The 27,729-nt window shown below is 44.0% G+C and overlaps 1 protein-coding gene across 1 annotated transcript in view; it reads left to right on the top strand.

Moving 5' to 3' along the window:
* The window catches only part of LOC126484900 (zinc finger protein 628-like), an 80,581-nt gene extending 61,746 nt beyond the window's left edge, over positions 1 to 18,835 (top strand). The window contains exons 5-7 of the mRNA XM_050108500.1: positions 2,781 to 3,155; positions 8,159 to 8,545; positions 17,887 to 18,835. Coding sequence (XP_049964457.1) covers positions 2,781 to 3,155; positions 8,159 to 8,545; positions 17,887 to 18,210 — 1,086 coding nt within the window. The 3' untranslated portion in view covers positions 18,211 to 18,835. The remainder of the gene's footprint in view (positions 1 to 2,780; positions 3,156 to 8,158; positions 8,546 to 17,886) is intronic.
* The last annotated feature ends 8,894 nt before the right edge of the window (positions 18,836 to 27,729 follow it).

Genomic DNA, 27,729 nt, shown 5'->3' with positions numbered 1-27,729 from the left:
CAAGGCCAAATGTATTCCTGAATACATGGACGTGGGGAAGGCGTGCAATGTTACAATGATGTTGACGGGTGAGTCTTCCGTGTTCAGAGATTTTGCGGTCAGGTTTTAACGATGTAGGTGGTGTGAGGAGGCATAATTTTGCACGAGCGAACTAAGTTCTAGAGTTTTGAACCTGGTTCACTCACAGGTCAACGTTATTTTGACACAGTGCTCCTGCGTATTTTCCTTGGTGCATTCGACCCTGACTTCATTTGCACGGATGAGAAAGCGCGAAATCATTAATATTCGCAATGAAGGAGCTCTTGGAGAGAGAGGATATTCGATAAATGGGGTGGCCTGTCCATTCCCCCAAATCAAATAACGTCTAGCACGTGGACAATGCACTGGAGAGAGGTATTGCAGCATGTCCGCATGCATCAACGAAGATGCACAGTTGTCAACGGCGCTGGTAGAGGAATGGGAAGTCATACCACACCATTAAACGTGTGCAACACTTCCAAAGATACAAAATTACATATTTTAGGTAACACATATAATGTTAAATAGAGGAAAAGTAAGAATAGTATATGTGAACAAACACGCCAGAATAATTATGTCACAGTATCGTTTATGACGTAACTGATCCCTAGAGGCTAAACAAACATTCTTTCTGACCAGTCAAATGGAACAATATCATCCCAGAGACCTTTTCCAGTCTCGAATTTCTATGACGTCTATCTGCAGACTGAAGCGACGAATGAAAATTTTTACTGAGATCAGAACTTGAATCTGCCTGTCCACCTCAGTAGGAATATGCTCTAACAGCTACGCCAATAGGGCGCAGGGGCTTTGAAGAACTGCACAGTCTACCCTAGCACGCATCCCACCCCAACCCAAATTCCCATTCACGCCTCAGTCCATTGGTGCTCCAAACTCAAACAGCAATCCAGAAGCTCTCCTACTCTACTGGCATAGCACATGGATCCAGAGATCTTTTCCACGCCGCCCAGGGTGGCCGAGCGGTTCTAGGAGCTACAGTCTGGAACTGCGCGACCGCTACGGTCACCGGTTCGAATCCTGCTTCGGGCATGGGTGTTTGTGATGTTCTTAGGTTAGTTAGGTTTAAGTAGTTCTAAATTCTAGGGGACTGATGACCTCAGAAGTTAAGTCCCATAGTGCTGAGAGCCATTTGAACCATTTGAACCTATTCCAGTGTCAAACAGTTATGATTTATATGTGGAGATTAAAGTGGGAAATGAAATCGAATGAGACACGTACGCTAGGGTAGTCCGTACCACTGTGTCAAGGTGGCATCTGTCTATAGTGCAGGAGACCAGGGTTCGAATGCCAACCTTGGTTCAAATTTTCATTCGTCACTTCAGTCTGCGTAAATACATTCCACTGTCTTAGCAAATGTCATGTCATAGGCACCTAATATCGCTTGGGGCCTCCTCTGATACTGTATAATGCAGTGACACCCATGGAGCGCAGTCTATAAATCCCCGATTCTCTGGAAGCAGCGGACAGCAAATTGTTCGCAGAGCGGCAACAATTCTGGTTTGTTCGATGGTGCAGGATCCATAGTTAAGAGCCTGCATTCCATGATGTACCAGATGTTCTCGATGGGGTTCAGATTTGGGCTCCAGGGTGGGCATCTCAGACTTTGGACCTCCCTTGCATGTTCCTGGAACTATGTCAGGGCGATATGAGAGCGATGTGGCGCCGCGTTATCATTTCGAAACACCACAGAACTGTCGGGTGTTGTAAGGCCAGAAGTCGGTGGAGATGGTCTCCAAGAAGTTCAAGATACCGCAGACCTTGGACCACATCTTCTTCGCAGGTGAGGTCCATAGATGTGAGGTCCATACCTTACACGGTGCCTCCCATCGGCACGGTGCAGTTGAAGTGATTCATCCGACTATATCACGTAACCCCACTGTTCCAGTAACTATCCCTGATGACTGGCGACAAAAGCAAGCCATCGTGCCTGATGACGTCGGATTAATAGTGGCACCAATGTGCTGCATTGGCTCCTATACCTCATGAAACACTTGTTCCTACGGCTTGTCCCATGCGAGACGTCACTAGCACTTCCTGTGTTGAACGGAGCCATGATTTGTTGCACAGTTGCCCTTCTGTCACTATTGACGATCAGTCTTAGACGTCGCCGATCACGGTCATCGAGGGTGGCTGGATGGCCGGTAGTTCCTCTGTACCATTCTCATTCTACCACTCACACTCTAGACACGGCTGAAGGTGTGAAGCCGAAATCATTCACCGCAACAGAAATAACTAACATTCCCATCCGTCGGACACCTCCCACTATGCCCCGTTCCAACGGCGTCATCTCTCGACGACGTTGCATATTACACAAATGACTTATACTACTCAGAAGGTCTCCTACACATCTGCAGCTGGCAGAGGGAGATGCGGTGAGCATACGATACACCTGCGTCATCTGTGCCCCGCTATCTGCTAAGCCAGTGTTCTTTCTGACTACCATAAATACGAAACTCTAATATGGACATTTTGTTGTGGCCCAAGTTTGCAGTTATCTCGTTTCTGACGTCATGTAGACCGGCACAGCTGCTCACGAGCTGCTGTTGTGCTCGCAGGTGGCGGGCAGAGTGCCGCTGTGCACAGGGACGGGCCCGTGGGTGGCGGCGGGAGCGCACCGCCGGTCTCCGGCCGCCGGGCAGACGGGCGCCGGCTGGGCGGTGCCCGTGTCCGCCGTGCCCGCGCTCGCCGACTCGGCGCGCCAGCCGCCCTGCTCCGTCTCTGACAGCGCCTTCTCACCGCAGGCCAGCCGCCAGCTGCAGCAGCACCAACCAGAGATGTCGAGCGGGCCCGACAGCTTCTCCAGCCTGCTGCGCGACGCCGAGCTGCCCGCCGAGCGCCTCTTCCCTCTCAGGGAAATGCCGCCCCTCCCCTGTCCGGAGGCAGTCTCCATGACGCATTCGGGATCACCTCTGCAGGGACCGTCACAGTCGGACGACAGACATCACGAAATGAAGACCGAACGTAGGGCCGAAGACCAGATGATCGCAAAAAATGAGACCCAACAACAGGCAGATAACAACCAGCAACAGACAGAAGAACAGAAACTGAAGCAACGCAGCAAACCGAACACGTGCGCAGAGTGTGGCAAAACTTTCGCCACACGCTACTCTCTTAAGGTCAGTATAACATTATGATATTTAAGAGTGTTCTGATTTGTGTGAGACTGTGTCTGTATATATGTGTGATTGAGTGTGTATGTGAAACAGAGAATGACTCAGCGAAGGGAGAGGAAGCGAGTGAGATGAGGGGAAGACGACAGATGTATTTTTTGAATGTGTGGGAAATAAATATCTGACTCCATTAGACAATAATACCTTCTGGAGAAACGTAAAGTCTACTGAATTCACGCAAGAGCGCTCCCGGGACGTAAGCCAGACGGAGAGACTACCTATGATAATTTTGTGGTGAAGAACGAAATACACTCTAAGAAAGAAAAAAAAAACGCTGCATGACGAAGGTATTATCTGAATGGGACGGAAATCGCTAGCTGTGAAATACATATAGGACAAACGAATATTTAGAATTTAAGAAAAATTTGAAGATTTATTCAGGAAAAAGAGCTTCACGAACTGAGCAAGTCAATAGCGCGTCGGTCCACCTCTGGTTCTTTGCAGAGAGTTATTCGGTTTGGCATTGAGTGGTAGATTTGTTGGATGTCCGATTGGTGCATTAGCTCGTCAAAATCCCGTGTTCTCCTCTAGAGAAATCCCGCGACTGTCGCCCGCCGTATGGTTATCGCGCTGTATGGCGCTGTACAGCGCGCGACAGTTCGGTTAGTATCCCAGTGCTGGCCGGGCACATCTAGTTACATCTTCGCTGGTCATCGAGGCTCAGTTCGAAGTGGGACTCATCACTGAAGACAACTGTTCTCCAGTAAATTACATTCCATACCTAAGACGTCTGTAGAGATACCCAAGACAGCAGAGGGTTCCAATCTGACTGTCGCCCACCATACGGCCTGAACAACCAGTAGTTATGGTCTTGGATGCCATTTCTTTTCATAGCATGACCCCTTCGGTTGTCATCCGCGGCACCCTCGCGGCACAACGGTACATCGATGATACTCCACGCACTGTTTAGTTTCCCTTCAAGGCAAGTCATCCTGGGCTTACATTTCAGCAGGATAATGCCAACCCACACATGGCAAGTGTTTCTTGTATTTGTGGTTCCAAATCCTACCTTGGTCAGAAAGGAAGCCGCGTCTCTTTCTAGTTCAGCATTATTGGCGGGCCCTTCAACCAGTTCGTGAAATGTAAGAAGATGGAACACCTACAGCCGTCCTTCTGATGTCATTTATTGTGTAACTACCAGTTTACGCGCTTTAGTGCACCATCTTCAGGCCGTATTTGACGCCGAAGGAGTTACCACGATTTCTGTATGATATACATCAGTGGCCAACATAACTGGTTTACGCAGACAACCTGTAACTCTGATGTTGTCTCTCCAACAATCGGCAGGCAATTGAATGGAGAAACATTTAAACTCTTCTTATTGGATTCTGTACTACCGGGTTCAGGAAAGGTCTGTGACAGTCACTGGTTAACACATAAGTGTACCAACACCAAACAACAGCCCACATACATTTTATCGATTACGCAAGGAAAACTATCCTGACACTATATTTATTATGACCAAGTACCTCTACCATACCATACGTACCCTGCAAGTAAAATATAAACAGTAACGCGCGAGGCCGGTGAGGTCTGCTAGACAGGTGTCCACACGATTACTCACTCTCACGCACGCCGCGGCATAGCACTCGTAGCACGCCGGCGCTCGCCAAACCAGTCTGATCAGAAATGCAGACCAGTACACTCGCATTCTTACAACAAAATACTCCAACACACACACACACACACACACACACACACACACACACACACGTATTACATTCATAAAATGATGCAAAACAGGAGTACTTGAGCTACACATTTATCTCACACTTCGTGACGTTGACTTACAGGGCGTCACTAACTGTTGCCACCAAGAATAACTCCGAAAGTATGAAAGGAGCTGAAAAGTTTGGGGGACGAAAGTTGAATGGGGCAACGGGGGGTGGGGTCGCGTCAGAGATATGAAGGTCAACTTTGTCAATGGGATGCTGTAGTTTGGTACTTATTTTCTGATAGCGGCTATCGAGACAAATCCAATTATGTGTAACAGTAAGGTCAACGAAGGTCGTAAATGTGGCATGAACGTCCATTTACAGAACGTGTTCGAAGTGATGACCATTGGTATCAATGGAGTGCTGCAGCTTTTTATCATGGGTTGAGTGGTATTCCTTATCACATCGGCACTTATCGACGCACATGCTCTGACAATTCTCTCTCGCATTCCTTCAGGCGTAGATGGAACGTTTTTATAAACAATGTCTTTTACAGTGCAAGAAAAAATCCAGAGGCGTCAAGTCTGGCGAACGATCCGGCCACGAAATCTCCTCTGCGTCCAATCCAACGATTTGGAAATTGTCTCGGCAATTCATTTCTAGGCACCAGCGAAAAATGTGCCAGACACCCATCGCGTTGATACCACATTCTCTTTCTTGTTCCTAAAGGTATTTCTTCCAATAATAGATGTAATGTTTCTTGCAAGAATGTGGTGTACTTCCTATCATTACGATTTCCTTCGATGAAATACGGGCCTATAATTCTGTCCTCCAGAATCCCACACGATACATACACCGAGCACGGTTTTTGCTGTGCAACTTGCCACAGCCAACATGGATTTTCAGTTGCCCAATAATGCATGTCATCCCTCTGAATCTGAAGTTGAGCCCATGGGCAGAATTCAATGAGACGCATATAATCTGTACCAGTTAATTCTTGGTGGAGACTGATATGGTAAGGATGATATTAATGGCGGTGCAGAACACGAACAACACTACTTTGTCTCATGCCAGATACCCTTGCGATTTGACGAGAACTAACACAAGGATCTCGAACCACAGTGGCAAGAGTAACAATTTCCGTTTCGTTGTTAGTCATTTTCCTTTGCCGGATATGTTTCCGATGCGTTAAGGATCCAATTGTTCCAATTTATCATAGACATATTTAAATATACGACGTGTAGGGTGAGTATGTTGAGGATTTCTTTCAGCGTATAAGTCTCTAGCTCTCACTGAATTTCGTTGGCACTGTCCGTAAATGAGAAGGATACCGACTTGTTCTTCAAAGGAATACATCATTCACATTCGCTTGATTCGACGATACTACTCTTACCGTCCCTATTAGTGTTGTATTGCGAAATCGTCGAACGGTGTTTACAAGTCAATGGCACTTTAGATCGATACGCCGTATTCGGCCAATATTTACTATCTGCACGATATACGAGGGAGAATTGTCAGAGCATGTGCTTCGATAAGTGCCGATGTGATAAGGAATACCACTCAGTCCATGATAAAAAGATTGCAGCACTCCATTGATACCAATGGTCATCACTTCGAACACCTTCTGTAAATGGACGTTCATGCCACCTTTGTGGCCACATAATTGGATTTGTCTCTATAGCTGCTATCAGAAAATAAGTACCAACTTTAGCATCCCGTTTAAAAATAACAGGTTGACCTTCATATCTCTGACGCGACACCAGCTAACAACAAAAAACCAACGTCATGTTATGGCACCCGTTATCCCATGCAACATTTGTTCCACATACTTTTCAGCTCCTATCATACTTTCGCAGTTATTCTAGGTGGCAATGGTTAGTGACTCACCCTGTATAATGGTTGCTGGCAGAACATACAGAGGGATTAAGTTGCCCCTATCCTGCAGCGCCTTCAAATACCACACGAACGATTTTCATATCCTCTCGCTCGTCATGTGAAAACTATTAGTCCTACAGAAACAAAGGAATCAGACGTTATTGTAGGAAATTTAATGTAGTTAAATTTTATAGGGGGATATATTTTCTCTTGAACAGCTCGAAAATCATGACCTCCAGCGAAAACGTATCCCAATACAAAATTTAACTACATTGAATTTATACAAGAAGTTTGATCTTTTCTTTCTGTGGAACTCATAGTTTGCACGTATCGAGAAAGAGAAAGCGAAAATATCGTGTGTAGTTTTTGGAGGTATTGTGCTCTGCATGAATTCTATCGGTAGAAGCAGCTGAGTGATCATCCTGTGTACTCGTGTTACTAAATCAGTATTTCGAAACTCAGTACAAGTTCTGTGTTGCCTGTCTAACGGCTTCCAGGGGGAACAAAAGTTTGATTCTCAGTATTTCAAGCAATTATTGACACAATTTGAAAATTTAAAACACTATTGTAATCTACTCATTAAGGGTATATTAAAATTATAACACATTAAGAGAAGCATTACGGTTAGAAACTGTGTTCGTCTACATCAGTGTAACTGATGGAGCGGAAACAACCAGACTTTATTCATCCAGTGTTTGAGAACTAGAGCTCTTAGCATCTACCAGCAAATTATACACAAAATTTCAAACTTTTACGAAACTTATTCCCGCTGATATCTTCCACAAAATGATGGAATGATCGTTTACTACACTTACGCTGTTCACGCTGTCACGCATCGGGCATGACATTGCAATTTATTGCGTATTTACTGCCTACTCTTTCCGCAACCTAGTGTACAGACGTCATCCACATTTACCACTGAATGCACATGGGAAGTCATATCACTGCACGACACATAGCTCAGGAGATATGGCGTCATAATCATTTAGATGCGTGAAAAACTAGCTTTCGCTTGAAATGGAGCGCGAATTACTAAGGCTGCATTCACCAGTGTTTCAAACTGAAAGCACTTAGCGACTTCCAACAAACTTTAAGTACAATTTTAAACGTTTCCTATTATTCTCCACGGGTACATGTTTGAAGTCAAATATTTAACAGATCGGGTTATTTGTAATCAGATGTTTTATGCAGTTTTCTATGAGGGATATGTATTCTTTAAAGAAAGAGGGTTTATAGGTTTCGGATAATCTTGCATATTAGTTAGGATTTATTCTAATATTCTGCTGTATCCTGTTCAGATTTGTGCGTGCGTTTCACGATTATGGTACAGGAGGTACTGGAAATTTGGACACATGTCAAGTTTCTCCTAGATACGTACGAAAATTCTCTGAGATACCACTTTGTTCTGTCCTCTTGCAGGAGCACATGCGCACACATACAGGAGAAAAGCCCCACCTGTGTGCACAGTGCGGGAAGCGCTTCAGCCAGCGGCGTAATTACCGCTACCACCTGTCGCTGCACTCCGGGTCGCGGGAGTTCGCGGCCGAGTGCCCCGAGTGCGGCAAGACGTTCAGCAACCGCAGCTACCTGAGCTCCCACATGAAGATCCACCGCAACCAGCGCGAGTACGCGTGCGGCGAGTGCGGCAGGCGCTTCAACCAGCGCGTCGCCTACAACATGCATATCCGCATCCACTCAGGAGACCGGCCACACCGCTGCACCGTCTGTGACAAGGCCTTCTCCCGCAAAGTGCTGCTCAAGCAGCACATGCGCACCCACACGGGTGAGAAGCCCTTCACCTGTCAGGTACGTGAACATGGAGCGATACTCTCCATTACCTTACCACCTGTAGACACGAACTTCGCGCTTTCTCGAAGTCACTGATAAACAGCGGATTTACGACTATGGTCATGGTCAAAAATCGAACTCTGGTACAAACAGCTTCAAGTATGTCACTTCGAGTCTACTTGTAAAGTATTAAAAGCAGTCAGTACCTTTACATTAAATAAAATATTTTACTACCTCTTAATTACTCGTGTTCCTCAAATTAGTTTTCTGCTTATGGTCCTTTACTCCCTCATCATAGTGAGTTTGCAAATATTTACCGCCTAACAAAAAAACTAAAGTAGCCAGAAATGAAACTTCACACGCTGATAGGGTATGTGATGACATTTTATTAATTATAGAATCGACTAAAATGTACAAAGAACTTGGCACTGTGAGCTCAGTTACTACTTTGACGTTGTACCCTCTATGGCTTGGGTGCATGCACCACTTTGGGAAGCACTTCTCAGACAACCTGGCCAACAACCGGCCTTCAACTGGCCTTGATAGCCTGGATACATATTGGAGCGTAACTGCTGTCCGACCTAGTCTGTGTTGTATCAGGGATCGATCTTGGGATTTTGCTAGACATGAGAGTACGTCGACACCACAGAGACAGTTCATAAAGACAAGTGCCACGTGTGAACGATCATTGTCCTCTTGAAAAATGGTAGATCGTTACTGCGGTGTGAGAGGCAACACATGAGGACGCAGGACGTCCATGACGTACCACTTTGCTGTTAGCCGCAACCAGCTATGAACTCTAGCCATACCCCAGGCTTCCGCACACCATGGCGCCAGGGTTGATACCACTGTGCCTCTCCAAAACATTATAAGAATGGACCTGTCACCAGGTCCTCGCTATACTCGCCAAAGATGATCATGCAGGATAGTGCAGAACTGCGATTCCTTGCTGAACATAAAGCGACACCATTCGTGAGCAATCCATACTTCCCATTCATGGCAACACTCAAAGTCGTTTTGTGTTCTGGTGTTAGTGGACAATAATTTCCCAGTCAAGTTGCAGCTAGTCAAAAATGGTTCAAATGGCTCTGAGCACGATGGGACTTAACATCTGAGGTCATCAGTCCCATAGAACTTAGAACTTCTTAAACCTAACTAACCTAAGGACATCACACACATCCATGCCCGAGGCACGATTCGAACCTGCGACCGTAGCGGTCGCGCGGTTGCGGACTGAAGCGCCTAGAACCGCTGGGCCACTGCGGCCGGATGCTGCTGGCTCCAACCAATGGTGCGGTATGACACACAATACTGCAGACTGCCTATTATTTGTTCTCGGATGGCAGGTGCAGATGTGAAGTAGTAACGATGAGCTTCGTCCGTAATACTGCTCCCCTCCTCGTAGTGCTCAGACGTAGTCGGCTGAAACATTGATAACAAGTAAGCCTGCCCTAAAGGTCCCATGCAGTCCAAGATCAGCCAGTCAAATCTGCTGACAATAGTTTCCTACCTCCTGAAGAATTTCCTTTTCGTGCTGGACATTACGCGAGACATCAAGCACTCAGGATGGTTGGTACATTTGTCAGAATAATGCTCTCGGACGTAGCAGTGTTGTAGTATTACTAGAGATACATTCGATACCGTTCACATCACTCTACTTCTGTGACATCCCTGGTTACTTTATGTGTCTTGTAAACAAGGACAGCAGCGCCAAAATCAGCACAGAGGCTGGCGGACAACAAGATTGTTTATTGGACTCATTACAGTACTCAATATACACTGAAGCGCCAAAGAAACTGATATAGGCATGCGTATTCAGATACAGTATGTAAACAGACAATACGGCGATGCGGTCGCCAATGCCTACGTAGGACAACAAATGTCTGGCGCAGTTGTTAGAACGGATACTGCTGCTAAGATGACAGGTTATCAAGCTTTAACTGAGTCTGAACGTGGTGTTATAGTCTGCGCTCGAACAATGGGACACAGCATTCCGAGATAGCGATGAAGTGGAGATTTTCCTGCACGACTTTTTCAAGAGTCTACCGTGAATATCAGGAATCCGGTAAAACATCAAATCTCTGACATCGTTGCGACCGTAAACAGATCCTGCAAGATTGGGAACAACCACGACTGAAGAGAATCGTTCAACGTGACAGAGGTGCAAAATTTCCGCAGATTGCTGCAGATTTCAATGCTGCGTCATCAAAAACAGTTAGCGCGTGAGCCATTCAGCGAAACATCATCGATATGAGCTATTAGAGCGGAAGGCCCACTCGTGTACCCTTGATGACTGCACTACACAAAGCTTTACGCCTCGCCTGGGCCCGTCAACCACGACATCGTCCTGTTGATGACAGGAAACATATTGTCTGGTCGGACAAGTCTCGTTTCAGATTGTATCGAGCGGATAGACGTGTTCGGATGTGCAGAAAACCACATGAATCCATGGACTGTTCAAGCTGGTGATGGCTCTCTAATGGTGTGGGACGTGTGCAGTTGGAATGATATGGGACCTCTGATACGTCTAGATATGACTCTGACAGGTAACTCGTGCGTAACAATCCTGTCTGGTCACCTGCATTCATTCATGTCCACTGTGCATTCCAATGGACTTGGGTACTTCTAGCAGGAGAACACGACACCCCACACGTCCAGAAGTACTACAGAGTGGCTCCACAAACGATTCCGCTCGCCACCAAACTCCCCAGACATTAACGTTATTGAGCATATATGGGACGCCTTGCAACGTGCTGTTCAGAAGGGATCTCCACCCCCTCGTAGTGTTACGGATTTATGGACAGCACAGCAGGATTCACGGTGTCATTTCCCTGCAGTACTACTTCAAACATTAGTCGAGTCCATGCCTCGTCGTGTTACGGCACTTCTGCGTCATCGCGGGGCCCTACACGATATTAGGCGGGGGTACCAGTTTCTTTGGCTCTTCAGTGTGTATCAGAGGCCGTCAAAGTGCGGATCTATGACGGTATCCTTCTATTGCCTCGGCCTAGTGCAGATCTTATTGACTTGGCAACGATGTACATGGGTACCCTTCTCGTCGCACTAATAACGCTGTATACCACACACTTTCTGTGAGTAAGATGAGTGTTAATCTGGGTGCAAAACATCGTTTAAGTAAAACTGTAGTTACTGATGGTACACTAATAGTTACTATGACATCTGAGAAGTGTATATATGAATAAGAGTTTTGAGTGTTTCATTGAGAGTAAGTAGAGGATTTCTTTTCAGTAGAGAGAAGGGGTAAGCCAATGTGTCTCTTTTGTTTCAACTGTCATCGTCGTATTTCAAGCGCACTGAGCTGAAACACGATGACTTTTTTTGTCATCAGTCTTCTGACTGGTTTGATGCGGCCACGAATTCCTCTCCTGTGCTAACTTCTTCATCTCAGAGTAGCACTTGCAACCTACGTCCTCAAATATTTGCTGGATGTATTCCAATTTCTGTCTTCCTCTACAGCTTTTGCCCTCTACAGCCCCTCTACTACCATGGAAGTCATTCTCTCGTGTCTTAACAGATGTACTATCATCCTGTTCCTTCTCCGTATCAGTGTTCTCCACATATTTCTTTCCTCTCCGATTCTGAGTAGAAGATCCTCATTCCTTACCTTACCATTCCACCTAATTTTCAACATCCGTCTGTAGCACCACATCTCAAATATTTCGATTCTCTTCTGTTCCGGTTTTCCCACAGTCCATGTTTCACCACCATACAATGCTGTACTCCTGACTTACATTCTCAGAAATTTCTTCCTCAAATTAAGGCCGATATTTGATATTAGTAGACTTCTCTTGGCCAGGAATGCCTTTTTTGCTATAGCTAGTCTGTTTTTGATGTCCTTCTTGCTCCGGCAGTCATTGGTTATTTTACTGCCAAGGTAGCAGAAGTTCATCTACTTCGTGACCGTCAATTCTGATGTTAAGTTTCTCGCTGTTCTCATTTCTACTACTTCTCATTATCGTCGTCTTTCTTCGATTTACCCTCAGTCCATATCGTGTACTTATTAGACTGTTCATTAAGTTCAGCAGATCATGTAATTCTTCTTCACTTTCACTCAGGATAGCAACGTCATTAGCGAATCGTATCATTGACGTCGATTCACCTTGAATTTTAATTCTACTCCTGAACCCTTCTTTTATTTCCATCATTGCTTCCTCGATGTACAGATTGAACGGTATGGGTGAAAGGCTACATCCTTGTCTTACACCCTTCTTAATACTAGCCCTTTGTTCTTGGTCGTCAACTCTTATTATTCCTTCTTAGCTGTTGTACATATTATATATGACCCGTCTCTCTCTATAGCTTACCCCTACTTTCTTCAGAATTTCGAACATCTTGCGCCAGTTTTACATTGTCGAAAGCTTTTTCCAGGTCGACATATCCTATAAACGTGTCTTGATTTTTCTTTAGTATTGCTTCCTTTATTAACCGCAACATCATAATTGCCTCTCTCTTGCCTTTACTTTTCCTAAAGATAAACTGAACGTCATCTAGCGCATCCTCAATTTTTTTCCATACTTCTGTGTACTATTATTGTAAGCAGTTTCGATGCATAAGCTTTAGGCTGATTGTGCGATAATTCTCGCACTTGTCAGCTCTTGCCATCTAGGGAATTGTGTGAATGATGCTTTTTAGAAAGTCTGTCGCCAGACCCATACATTCTACACATGAACGTGGATAGTCGTTTTGTTGCCACTTCCCCCAATGATTTTAGAAATTCTGATGGAATGTTATCTATCCATTCTGCCTTATTTGACCTCACGTCCTCCAAAGCTCTTTTAAATTCTGACTCTAATACTTGATCCCTTATCTCTTCTAAATCGACTCCTGTTTCCTCTTCTATCATATCAGACAAATCTTACCCCCCATAGAGACTTTCAATGTATTCTTTCCACCTATCCGCTCTCTCCTCTGCATTTAAGTTGAATTCCCGTTGCATTCTTAATGTTACCATCCTTTCTTTTAATGACACCGAAGGTTGTTTTAACTTACCTTTATACAGAGTCTGTCCTTCCGAAAATCATTTCTTTTTCGATGTCTTCACATTTTTCCTGCAGCCATTTCGCCTTAGCTTCCCTGCACTTCCTATTTATTACATTCCTCAGTGGCTTATATTTCTCTATTGCGAATTTCCTGGAACATTTTTATGCTTCCTCCTTTCATCAGTCAACTGAAGTACTTCTTCTGTTACCCATAGTTTCTTCGCAGTTACCTTCTTTTTACCTACGTTTCCTTCCCAACTTCTGTGATAGCCCTTTCTAGAGATGTCAATTCCTCTTCAACTGTACTACCTACTGAACTATTCCTTATTGCTGTAGCTATAGCCTAAGAAAACTTCAACCGTATCTCGTCTTTCCTTAGTACTTCTGTATCCCACTTCTTTGCGTATTGATTCTTCCTGACTAATGTCTTAAACTTCAGCCTACTCTTCACATTACTATATTGTGATCTGAGTCTATATCTGCTCCTGGGTAATACTTTCAATCCAGTACCTGATTTCGGAATCTCTGTCTGACCATGACGTAATCTAACTGAAATCTTCCAGGATCACCAGGTGTTTTCCAAGTATACCTCCTCCTCTTGTGATTCTTTAACAGGATATTCGCTATTACTAGCTGAAACTTGTTACAGAACTCAGTTACTCTTTGTCCTCTCTCATTCCTTGTCCCAAGCCCATGTTCTCCTGTAACCTTTTCTTCTACTCCTTCCCCTACAACTGCATTACAATCCCCCATGACTATTAAATTTTCATTCCCCTTTACATACTATATTACCCTTTCAGTATCCTCATACACTTTCTCAATCTCTTCATCTTCAGCTTGCGACGTCGGCATGTATACCTGAACTATCGTTGTCGGTGTTGGTGTGCTGTCGATTGTGATAAGAACGACCCCGTCACTGAACTGTTCACAGAAACACACTCTTTGCATTACCTTCCTATTTGTAACGAATCCTACTCCTGTTACACCATTTTGTGCTGCTGTTGATATTACCCTATACTCATCTGCCCAGAAATCCTTGTCATCTTTTCACTTCCCTTCACTGACCCCTATTATATCTAGAGTGAGCCATTGCATTTTTCTCTTCAGATTTTCTAGTTTCCCTACCACGTTCAAGCTTCTGACATTCCACTCCCCGACTCGTAGAACGTTATCCTTCTGTTGATTATTCAATCTTTTTCTCTTGGTAACTACCCCCTTGGCAGTCCCCTCCCGGAGATCCGAATGGGGGACTGTTCTGGAATCTTGTGCCAATGGAGAGATCATCATCTACATCTACATCTACATCCATACTCCGCAAGCCACCTGACGGTGTGTGGCGGAGGGTACCTTGAGTACCTCTATCGGTTCTCCCTTCTATACCAGTATCATAATGTTCGTGGAAAGAAATATTGACGGTATGCCTCTGTGTGGGCTCTAATCTCTCTGATTTTATCCTCGTGGTCTCTTCGAGAGATATACGTAAGAGGGAGCAGTATACTGCTTGACTCCTCGGTGAAAGCATGTTCTCGAAACTTCAACAAAAGCCCGTACCGAGCTACTGAGCGTCTCTCTTGTACAGTCTTCCACTGGAGTTTATCTATCATCTCCATAACGCTTTCGCGATTACTAAATGATCCTGTAACGAAGCGCGCTGCTCTCCGTTGGATCTTCTCTATCTCTTCTATCAACCCTACCTGGTATGGATCCCACACCACTGAGCAGTATTCAAGTATACTGTAACCTACTTCCTTTGTTTTCGGACCGCATTTCCTTAGGATTCTTCCAATGAATCTCAGTCTGGCATCTGCTTAACCGACGATTAATTCTATATGGTCATTCCATTTTAAATCACTCCTAATGCCTACTCCCAGATAATTTATGGAATTAACTGCTTCCGGTTGCTGACCTGCTATATTGTAGCTAAGTTATAAAGGATCTTTCTTTCTGTGTATTCGCAGCACATTACACTTGTCTACATTGAGATTCAATTGCCACTCCGTGCACCATGCTTCAATTCGTTGCAGATCCTCCTGCATTTCAATACACTTTTCCATTGTTACAACCTCTCGATATACTACAGCATCATTCGCAAAAAGCCTCAGTGAACTTCCGAAGTTATCCACACGGTCATTTATATATACTGTGAATAGCAACGGTCCTACGACACACCCCTGCGGCACACCTGAAATCACTTGGAAGACTTCTCTCCGTTGAGAATGACATGCTGTGTTCTGTTATCTAGAAACTCTTCAATCCAACCACACAATTGGTCTAATAGTCCATGTACTCTCACTTTGTTCATTAAACGGCTGAGGGGAACTGTATCATGGCACTTCTTCAATAACAGGCCACATGTCCTGTGGATACACGTTACGTGTCTTTAATGCAGTGGTATCCGTTGCCTTCTGCATCCTCATTCCATTGATCATTGCTGATTCTTCCGCCTTTAGGGGCAGTTTCCCACCCCTACGACATGAGTTGTGTGCTGTGAACTTAGGTACACTTACAACCATGTTTAAGTAATAATGATTTTAAAATACTTACTCAGGTTTATGCCTCCACTTTTGTGTTTCACTCCTTATCCTTTGTGGAGGAGATAATTCTCTTCCAAAACTTTCATTACTTTCAAGTTCTTCCGCCTCCCCAATAACTTCATCTGTCGAAGATTTGTCCACTGAACCAGATGGAAGATCATCATCATCTTCATTATCTTCAATTTCTAAATCAGAGTTACATAGATCAAATACCTCCAGAAGCTCTAGAATATCTTCTGCTGATAGTCCTGGAAATCGAAAATTCTCTCTTTGAAACTGAAATTTTCACAGTTTTCTGCATATTTATGTCATATTATTACACAATAAAAATGTAATTGTAATTAACAACGAATTTTGTATGTAATCTATGTATAAATGTACTACACTGAACATAAACAACACTTCCACACTAATATTATGAGCAATTTTACTTTGGGACACTTTGTCATGCTAACTGCCGAATGTAGCCCATACTCAACATGTAAAACACTGAAGATAAGTATAGTTAAACACAAACATTATTTTTAAAATTGAGAGTTTGCGGAATCTATAAACATTTAGCATTGCGTAACTGCAAAAAACATATTCAGAAACCAAATTTAAAACTACATTTACCTCGTCTGTTGTGACTCATGGCGCCTCCGACGATAACTCGCAACTTCTGACTGCTCCTGACACCTGTTGGCGCGACTGAGGATCTTCAGCAAGTGAGCATCGTGTTGCATTGACCTCAGAGAACACAATACACTCCGCGTTTACTGCTGCACCTGTTATTTCGCGAGGAAAAAAAAAATCCGGAACAAATGTAGCATATATGCTACACAGGGACTGAAGAGGTTATGTGCTGAGTGTGTTGACCTCGTAGCAGTACATCGAAGTGGCCAACTCTTAACAGAACTTCGAATGTAATAATTTACACTTCCTAACCGAGGGTCGTAACAAAAACCAATTTTTCGGGTGTATAAGGATTCCTGATTGCCACGTTGTGCGCAAGTGACTTGGGTCACTTGAGAGATGAAACAAGACAGTGTTGATTATGATCTGCTGATGTGTCCATCGGATGGAGTAGTTCTGGATCTGCCTCAGATATTTATTGGTAATTCGGTAATCATAAACTTTACACCATCACCTTTAGCATAAGTTAATGACCTCAGCAGAGAATCTGGATATAACTGGCACTACAACATTTCTTTATACACATTCAGTCTATAGTAACAATAAAGTAGATGTAGCTTCCAAATTCCGGGTGAATTAATGCAACTGACTCTGTTCTGTATTAATTATCTCATTCGAAACTGACAAAATACTACCTGGTGACTATGTATTCTAAGAAACGTGTGTACGTCGGATACTTAGCAAATATACGAAAGGAACTTTCCGAAAGTCGAGTTACAAAAGTACCTCTGTGAACTGTGCAACTCTCCCGTCATGAAACTGAAGTTTGAGATCAGTCCCTAATTTCATAGGTGCTTATCATACGTAGGACACTAAAGGGAGGAAAAAGTTACATTGCTACCAAACCATCGTGTAGTTTACTACTCCATATTTTATTACAAGTAAGTAATAGTCATAGGTTACACACTATTTAATTACAGTATTTAGTTCTCCAAAGATACGTTACACATTAAATTAAACACAAAATGTCATATTTTATGTCGTAATGCTGTCGTAAATTTTACAAGCGTTTAGTGATCTAGGGTTAAATAGAGTTCACTAAACATAAAGAGCGCACCACAGAGTCCTCCACTTGTATGCTGTTTATGCGAAATCTCAGAGTAATAAACAGCGCTCTGACTGAATGCTCACGGTGTGTGTTTACCAACAGGTGTGCGACAAACAGTTCGCGGACCGCAGCAACATGGCGCTACACGCGCGCTCGCACTGGGGTATCAAGCCGTACCACTGCCATCACTGCGGCCGCTCCTTCTCGCGGAGGAACAACCTACGCTCTCACATGGTCAGCCACATGCCTGGAGTCGAACTGGGGACCGCCCAATACTCGCCAACTGCACCGGGAGCGCCTGCGCCGCAGCAGCGCAGGCTGCAGTCAGCGGCGTTGCGATCCACCAGCGTCATCATCAGGACCGCTACGGCCACACGTGGAGCTAAAGCCAGCCCAGGCGATGGCCGCGCCTCTACAGGCACATAATGGAACTGGTATGGTGGGGCTGCTGGCAGCATGCCTTCACTAAAATGTAGGGTAACATCTGTCGGCCCAAGACAGAGGAACATCGTAGATGTTTCATAAGATTACGTGCAGACTGCACGCATGTTACAGTTGAGCTCCGAGAACTAGTAATTTCTTCCTCATGGATAACGTGGAAGAAGAAGAAATGAGAAGTTTGTACATACACGACGATACCGAAAGAGCATAAGGGTGATACACTGTGAGTATCTAATGATGTGTAACGCGTCGGTAGAGTAAATGTTGCTTGTAGAGACATATCTGTATTTACTGCCAGACGCACATCAGGTGCAGCAGATAAGCTGGAAACAAACGTAATTCTTGAAGAGCGTAAGAATTAGCAGAGACAGGGGCCATCATAAGTGATCGAGAAGCTTAAACGCTACAAAACTAATAACTTTTTAGTGCGGTGATGGAACAGTAGCAGTTTACCGAGTCGTACCTCAGTTTTTATAACGTCTGACTACGAATTGATTAGTATTCTTGACAAGTGACCAAAGAGAAGAAAACTACACTCATGGTTGAAGTAAAAATAAATACGCACCCCAAAATGTGTTTCTTAAATTATGAAATTACTTATATTAAAATAACTGTGTATATAGTAAATTAAACAAATAATGATGTTTTATTTAAAAAACAGTGTTTTATTGCTACAGCTTTGTACTTCAAAATATCTGTTACTTCCCTGGCTTCAACTTCCGAAATCTGATAATAATCTTCCAAAGAAAAAGAAAAAAAACCTCTGATTAATAAATATCATAAATAATTGGTTCCACATAATATAAATAATTGCATTTCCAGCATGCATTTTGACACGATAAGGAATAATCTAAGTGCTTGTAGAAGAATAATTTATTATCTACTTTGTTTCTTAATTTGTAACTCATAAAATATTACTGAAATCATGTCATTGTACTGTAATGTGTAACAATAATCGTTGTAAACAGTGTACTGTATTGCAAGCCAGAAAATCAGTAACATAAATAACATTACTCCATATCTCCAAGCCTGGCCAACAAGTAATATGAAACGCCTAAGTGGAGTAAAATGTATATTTCCTGGCGTTAGACTTACCTCATTCCAACAGAATGACGCACAATGCAATATCCATTCTTTATCAAAAGTTTTATCATAAAATTGTTCCTTCACTAAAGCAAGTATTTCAACACAGGCTGTCTTAAATTAACACATGAAAAATTAGTGTAATGAGTAACAGCGTTTTTGTATGATTTGATTATTAGAGAATGAATATTTGAGATACGCAATAAGCAACAAAATCGAGTAACACATTCCATGAGAAAATAATATTCCTTTACGCCTTTAGGCCGAAAAAGTAAGACTAGTGTCCTGAACTAATGAGAAGCACGATTTCTCTGAAAAAGAGAGCAATATCTGTAATGCAAGTAACAGGGTGAAGTGGAGTAAACCAATCTGCATTCTGTTAATTTCAAGACCACTGGTATCTCTTGCGGTGGTGACGAAGAAGAAGAAGTCGGCAAGTCTGCTACAGAAAATTGGCCGTTTCTGTACCTAGCTGTACCTAGCTACCGACTGCTACCGACATGTTATGTTTCAGTCAGCTCCGTGTGAGCTCTGGTTTCTCTTATTTTATTACGACGAGTGTCTCTCCCTGGAAGAGAAAGCTGAAAACTGAATTTTCGTGAAAAGATCTTACCACAATGAAAAACTCTTTTGTTTTAATGATTGCCAACCCAGCTCGTTTATCCTACCCGTTGCGCCCCCCCCCCCCCCCTTATTTCGCAATAATACAAAACGAGTTGCCCTTATTCGCACATTTTCGATCCCATGGCGCACAACAACACTCTAGCGGAGGACGGACAAATATAGCGTAGACATACTCTTTAAGGATTGCTTGCATCTTAAAAGTGTCCGCACAATATTTTCTTTGTGATCATCCCTGTTTAATTTGTTCATGATTGTTATTCCTACGTATTTAGTGGAACTTACAACCCTTTGATTTGTGTGATTTATCCTGTAACCGAAATTTAACGGATTCCATTTAATACTCATGTGATCACACTTTCCATCATTTAGGGTCAATTGCCAGTTTTTGCATCGCGCAGTTATTTTGTCTAAATTACACTACGGCCATTAAAATTGCTACACCAATAAGAAATGCAGATGATAAACGGGTATTCATTGGACAATAGAACTGACATGTGATTACATTTTCATGCAATTTGGGTGCATAGATCCTGGGAAATCAGTACCCAGAACAACCACCTCTGGCCATAATAACGGCCTTGATACGCTTGCGCATTGAGTCAAACAGAGCTTGGATGGCGTGTACAGGTATCGCTGCCCATGCAGCTTCAACACGACACCACAGATCATCAAGAGTAGTGACTGGCGTATTGTGAAGGGCCTGTTGCTCGGCCACCATTGACCAGACGTTTTCAGTTGGTGAGAGATCTGGAGAATGTGCTGATAAGGGCAGCAATCGAACATTTTCTATATACAGAAAGCCCCGTACAGGACCTGCAACATGCGGTCGTGCATTATCCTGCTGAAATGAAGGGTTTCGCAGGAATCGAATGAAGGGTAGAGCCACGGGTCGTAACACATCTGAAATGTAACGTCCACTGTTCAAAGTGCCGTCAATGCGAACAAGAGGTGAGCGAGACGTGTAACCAATGGCACCCCATACCATCACGCCGGGTGATACACCAGTATGGCGATGACGAATACACACTTCCAATGTGCGTTCACCGCGATGTCGCCAAACGCAGATGCGACCATCATGATGCTGTAAACAGAACCTGGATTCAGGACGTTTTGCCATTCGTGCACCCAGGTTCGTCGTTGAGTACACCATCGCAGGTGCCGGCCGGTGTGGCCGTGCGGTTCTAAGCACGTCAGTTTGGAACCGCGTGACCGCTACGGTCGCAGGTTCGAATCCTGCCTCCGGCATGGATGTGTGTGATGTCCTTAGGTTAATTAGGTTTAAGTAGTTCTAAGTTCTAGGGGACTGATGACCTCAGTAGTTAAGTCCCATAGTGCTCATAGCCATTTGAACCATTTTGAACCATTTTTGAACCATTTGAACCATCGCAGGCGCTCCTGTCTGTGATGCAGCGTCAAGGGTAATCGCAGCCATGGCCTTCGAGCTGATAGTCCATGCTGCTGCAAACGTAGTCGAATTGTTCGTGCAGATGGTTGTTGTCTTGCAAACGTTCCCATCTGTTGACTCAGGGATCGAGACGTGGCTCCACGATCCGTTACAGCAATGCGGATAAGATGCCTGTCATCTCGACTGCTGGTGATACGAGGCAGTTGGGACCCATCACGACATTCCGTATTACCCTCCTGAACCCACCGATTGCATATTCTGCCAGCAATCATTGGATCTCGACCAACGCGAGCAGCAATGTCGCGATACGATAAACCGCAATTGCAATGGGCTACAGTCCGACCTTTATCAAAGTGGGAAACGTGACGGTACGCATTTCTCCTCATTACACGAGGCATCACAACAACGTTTCACCAGGCATCGCCGGTCAACTGCTTTTGGTGTATGAGAAATCGGTTGGAAACTTTCCTCAAGTCAGCACGTTATAAGTGTCGCCACAGGCGCATACTTTGTGTGACTGCTCTGAAAAGCTAATCATTTGCATATCACAGCATCCTCTTCCTGTCGGTTAAATTTTTCTTCTGTAGCACGTCATCTTCGTGGTGTTTCAATTATAAAGGCCAGTAGTGTATCTTGCGACTGGTTTTGGTCTTCTGATGTCTTTAGCAGGCGATAAATGACAGCGACATCTGCTGTCGCTCAAATTGCCTCCTGAATCATTTATACAGATTAGGAACAACACAGGGCCTGTAATATTACCTTAATGGAACGCCAGACATCACTTCTGTTTTGTTGATGGACTTTCCGTCTGTTGCTACGATCTGTGACCTTTGAGACAGGAAATTGCACAAATGGGAGGATATCGATAGGCACGCAATTTGATTAAAAGTCGCTACTGTGCAACGGTATCAAAAGTCTTCTGGAGACCTAGAAGTATGGAATCAATTTGACGTCCCCTGTCGATAGTACTCATTTCTTCATGATAATAAGGCGCTTGCTGCATTGCACAAGAACAATATGTTCTGAATCAGTGTTGACTGTGACTTTGTATCGCTTCTTCGAGGTAATTCATAATGTTCGAACACAGTGTGTGTTCCAAAACTCTAATACGAATCTACGTCAGTGATATCGGTCTGTATTTCAGCTGATTGCTCTTATTTCCTTTCAAGAGTACTGTTGTGACTTGTACAATATTCCAGTCTTTAGGTACGGAATTTTCGTCGAGCTAGCGGTTGTGTATTGTGTGTGATTGCTGAGTGTGGAACTATCCATTAGCACAATCTGAACGGAATCTAACTAGTATAGAATCTGTATCGGTGGACTTCCCTTCATGAAATGATTTGAGTTGTTTCGTTGCGCTGAATATATCTACTTTCAAGTCACTCTTGCCTTCTTTGTTGAAGGAATTTCGGAAAACAGCAGTTAGTAACTCCACTCTAGCAGCACTGTTATCGGTGACGTTACCATTGCTGTTACACAGTGGAGGTAATGTCTTGCCGCTGGTGTATTTAACATGCGACTAGGATCGCTTTGGATTTATTATTAGATTTCGAGACAGATTTTCGTTGCGGAAATTGCTAAAAGCGTTTCTCATTCAAATCCTCGAAAAATTCCGAGTTTCTGTAAAACTTTGAAAATTTTGCGTTCTTTTAAATTTGTCATTCTTTTTTCGATGCTTCTTATTCATTTATTTCATATAAATCTCTCGATTGCTGTCGTAACTACTTCTTTGAATTTACGCCATATCTGTTCTACGCTTACATGGTTAGTTCGGAAGGAATAAACACTCTTTCTTAGGAAGGCGTCAGGAGAATTTGTATCCTTTTCTTAAAAAAATATATTTCTTATTTTTGGATGTTTCGAGTTTCAGTATCGCTACAACCACAGTATGTGATCATAAGTATCCGGACACATGACTGAAAATGACTTACATGTTCGTGGCGCCCTCCATCGGTAATGCTGCAATTCAGTACGGTGTTGGCCCAATCTTTGCCTTGATGACAGCTTCCACGCCCGCAGGCATACGTTCAATCAGGTGCTACAAGGTTTCTTGGGGAATGGCAGCCCATTCTTCACGAAGTGCTGCACTGAGGAGAGGTATCAATGTCGGTCGGTGAGGCCTGGAACGAAGTCGGCGTTCCAAAACATCCCAGAGTAGTTCTATACTATTCAGGTCAGGACTCTATGCAGGCCAGTCCATTACAGGCATGTTATTGTCGTGTAACAAATCCTCCATAAGCCGTGCATTATAAACAGGTGCTCGATCGTGTTGAAAGATGCAATCGCCATCCCCGAATTGCTCTTCAACAGTGGGAAGCAAGATGGTGCTTAAAACATCAATGTAGGCCTGTGCTGTGATAGTGCCATGCAAAACAACAAGAGGTGCAAGCCGCCTCCATCAAAAACACGACCACACCATAACACCACCGCCTCCGAAACACTACACACGCTGGCAGATGACGTTCACCGGGCATTCGCCATATGCACACCCTGCCATCGGATCGCCACACTGTGTACCGTGATACGTTACTTCACACAACGCTTTCCACTGTTCAATCTCCAATGTTTACGCTCCTTACACCAAGCGAGGCGTCGTTGGCATTTACCTGACTACCTTCGAAGGCCGTGAGTTCCGCGGAACGCCCCATTCTGCTCTCTCACGATGTCTAATGACTACCGAGATCGCTGATACGTGGCAGTAGGTGCGGCTTATGAGCAGGCACTCGACCATGAAATCCATGTTTTCTCACCTCTTGCCTAACTGTCATAGTACTTGCAGCGGATCCTAATGCAGTTTGGAATTCCTGTGTGATGGTCTGGATAGATGTCTTCCTGTTACACATTACGATCCTCTTCAACTATCGGCAGTCTCTTGTCAGTCAACAGACGAGGTCGGCCTGTACGCTTTTGTGCTGTACGTGCCCCTTCACGTTTCCACTTGACTATCACACCAGAAACAGTGGAAGTAGGGATGTTTAGGAGTGTGGAAACTCGCGTACAGACGTATGACACGACACCCAGGCACATGACTACCTTCGAAGGCCGTGAGTTCCGTGAAGCGTCCCATTCTGCTCTCTCACGATGTCTAATGACTACCGAGGTCGCTGATACTTATTACCTGGCAGCAGGTGGCTGCACAACGCCCCTACTATGAAAAACGTATGTTCTTTGGGCTTCTGGATACTTTTGATCTTTATGGTCGCTAATCCCTGACCCATCATGCTGCTTCCTGTTTACTTAAATGGTTCAAATGGCTCTGAGCACTATGGGACTTAACATCTGTAGTCATCAGTCTCCTAGAACTTAAGAACTACTTAAACCTAACTAACCTAAGGACATCACACACATCCATGCCCGAGGCAGGATTCGAACCTGCGACCGTAGCGGTTGCGCGGTTCCAGACTGAAGCGCCTAGAACCGCTCGGCCACAACGGCCGGCTTCCTGTTTACTTACTCGTTGCTAAGAAGTCAACTATATTTTCACAACCATTTACACTTCGAGTAGGATCTTGCATGAATTGCGCAAAGTGATTTTCGGAGAACGCATTTGGAATAGTTTCGGACTACGTTTCACACCTACCACATGTTTTCAACATATACTTTCGTCAACATGTCGAGGGTAGATGGCAGTCATCACCAACTGTAACTGTATGGCCGGGGAGACAACACTAAAGTTTTATTTGAACTCTAGGTCAACTGTATCATCTGAGTCAGATGGTCTGTGAAAGGAACCAATTTAACCGGTTGTCAAGTATAGCCCATATTCATACTAACTCAAAGGATCTATCTAATTCAATTTCGCTACAAGATATGCTTCCTATTAGCGCTTGGAGCTCTGCTTCTTCCCCAACACAGAAATGAAAATTTGCGTCTGTAACCCCTATGGTTCTTAGTTATTACCTTGTTCCTACATAAAATCTGTAACCCTTGAGACCGAAGCCCCATTTATTCTTTCCCAAGACTCTCTAACATAAAATCCTCTCACTCCGCTCCACAAAACCCCTGCAACACGTGTAGCTACCTCCCGCATGTTGTGGACCCATGATCTATTATGCGCAAGCCAATACCCAACCACCACCGTACGCAAATCAAGGAATCTTGGATACACGATCGCAGAACCATCTGAGCCTCTGACACAGATATTTCACTCTGCTCTGTATTAAAAATCCACAATCGGTCAAGTCGACGATAGCTCTACCTTCATATTGAAAGCAAAACTGGTAGTCCTTACCACTTGAGACAGCTGCCCGAAACCAGAGTGAATCTCTTCTGACGCAAAGCAACACACATCATTAGTACTGACACGAACTGTCACCTGTAGTTGGCTGCAACCTGTGCTCTTCATGACATCCAAACAGTGCACACTGGACTTCGCGCCATGTGGCTAAGCTGCCCCATTACACACTTAACATTGGAGCTACCAATTACCAGTAGTCCAACCTTCTTGTGACTGCCCACATCTTACAGACCGGGAGGTTCCCGCTGGAACAGGGTGAAGCGACTGTATATGGCTCAGGATCTTACCTGACATAGACAGTGCCTGATTCCTGTTCGTCAGACAATCGGACTCCCAGAAAGTCTATCACTACCAGCCACACCTTGAACGACCTCCCACTTGACATCGGGTGAGGGCTCAGCTGCAGAATGGGCAGTAACCAGAATGACCACAGTAGTGGTCTGATCAGGGGACATATTGTGCATGCTGGACATACGTTGAATTCCCACGTCTCGTCCACAATGATGCCTATGGGCCACAGAGTCAAGTAGTGTGACCAAAGACAGCATTGCCTGGAGTTGTGAACACATGATCTCCAACTCAGCCTGCATCTGAACCCAGTTGTCAAAGTCCCTATCCTTGCTAAAGGCGGCATAACTATAAACTACACGGCTATAAAAAATGCTATATAGTACCTAATAAGCACATATGCAAGAAATTTAAGAATTAAACTACCAAATACACATGTAATGAAATTAACTCGCTTCTGTTTGAAGTTCATAAAATAGCACACATACGGATTCTGTACTACCCTATGGTGCTGCTGGAATACGAGCTGCCACCTTATTGAGCTTTAACTGGCACTGGCTGCTCAATCCAAAACAACAATCGCCTGTGGCTATGTATAGGCGGTGGAACTGTAAAGTTATTAAAATACTGGACTTTGCCCAACAAGCACACAAACGTAATTTCCGGTTTATACTAATTTTTCTTATTTACTAAGAAGACAGTTAATGAAAATACTCGCCTTTGTTTGAATCACATAGGAAAGCTTTCAGAAATGAACTTTAGCAGACTAATCAATCTCGGTCCAGTCCACCTTGAGGCGAACACTGGGTAGCGCGTTTGAGGAAACTGAATAATTCTCGCGAGCCTAACGTGAGGTGCTGTTTGGCCGTCTGACTGGTTGTTTTGAGTTCTACGTTGTGGTGAGTTGAGCTTTGGTTATGTGCTATAAGATCACGTTTGCCGTTGTTAATCATCCACAGAGGTCGTGTAGTTCATAAATAATTATTTCCTTGAAGCATATCGCAAAGTTCAATATGTAAGATTTCATTCAAAATTTCATCACTTGAATACGTGTCTTCCATGTGGAGATCACGTCTTTGTGCCTTTGCAACAAGAGCGGTTACAGAATCTGTCTGCTGTTAATCTATCCAAATGGTAAAACATTTAATTTCGTCACATTTCCTGACAAATGCCATTTCTCGATGTTTTGCGACTTGTATAGGTTTTGTCCAGATTTTGTCTCTTTTTTTCTTATGCATGTTAAATGCTTTTGTGCACCACCTGTTTCCTCAGCCCTAACGTCGCACGTGTTTTCATGGCTTAAGTGGTTCAAATGGCTCTAAGCACTATGGGACTTCACATCTGAGGTCATCAGTCCCTTAACTTGGAACTACTTCAACCTAACTAACCTAAGGAGATGACACACATCCATGCCCAAGGCAGGATTCGAACCTGCGACCGTAGCAGCAGCGCGGTTCCGGACTGAAGCACCTAGAACCGCTCGGCCACAGCATGGCTTAATTACTTTTGCAGACAATTATATGGATTTATTTACCAATGTCTCTAAACCAATATTATCTTTCCTTGGCCACACTCTCCTATTTAAACGTGTGTATTGCACTTAGCAGTTATTATATGATAGCTCGAAGCAGAGTGTACAATTTACTTCTAATCTCAAAACTATAATAATTACTGTGATCATGTCTGTGATTGTATGCGTGATTTATTAGCACAAAACGTAGGTGTAAGAGTTTCGCAGTTCTTCATTCTATAGATAGTGTCATTATGTGATTTCTTGTATTCGTGTGCTGTCGTTACAGAGTGTGTCTAACTACCCATCAAACGGCACAAGGCTGTTGACACCGTGGCTTTAAACGTTTTCATGTAA

The sequence above is a fragment of the Schistocerca serialis genome, chromosome 6 (assembly GCF_023864345.2).
Source record: "Schistocerca serialis cubense isolate TAMUIC-IGC-003099 chromosome 6, iqSchSeri2.2, whole genome shotgun sequence".
Lineage (NCBI taxonomy): Eukaryota > Metazoa > Arthropoda > Insecta > Orthoptera > Acrididae > Schistocerca > Schistocerca serialis.
This window is presented reverse-complemented; position numbering and strand designations above follow the sequence as displayed.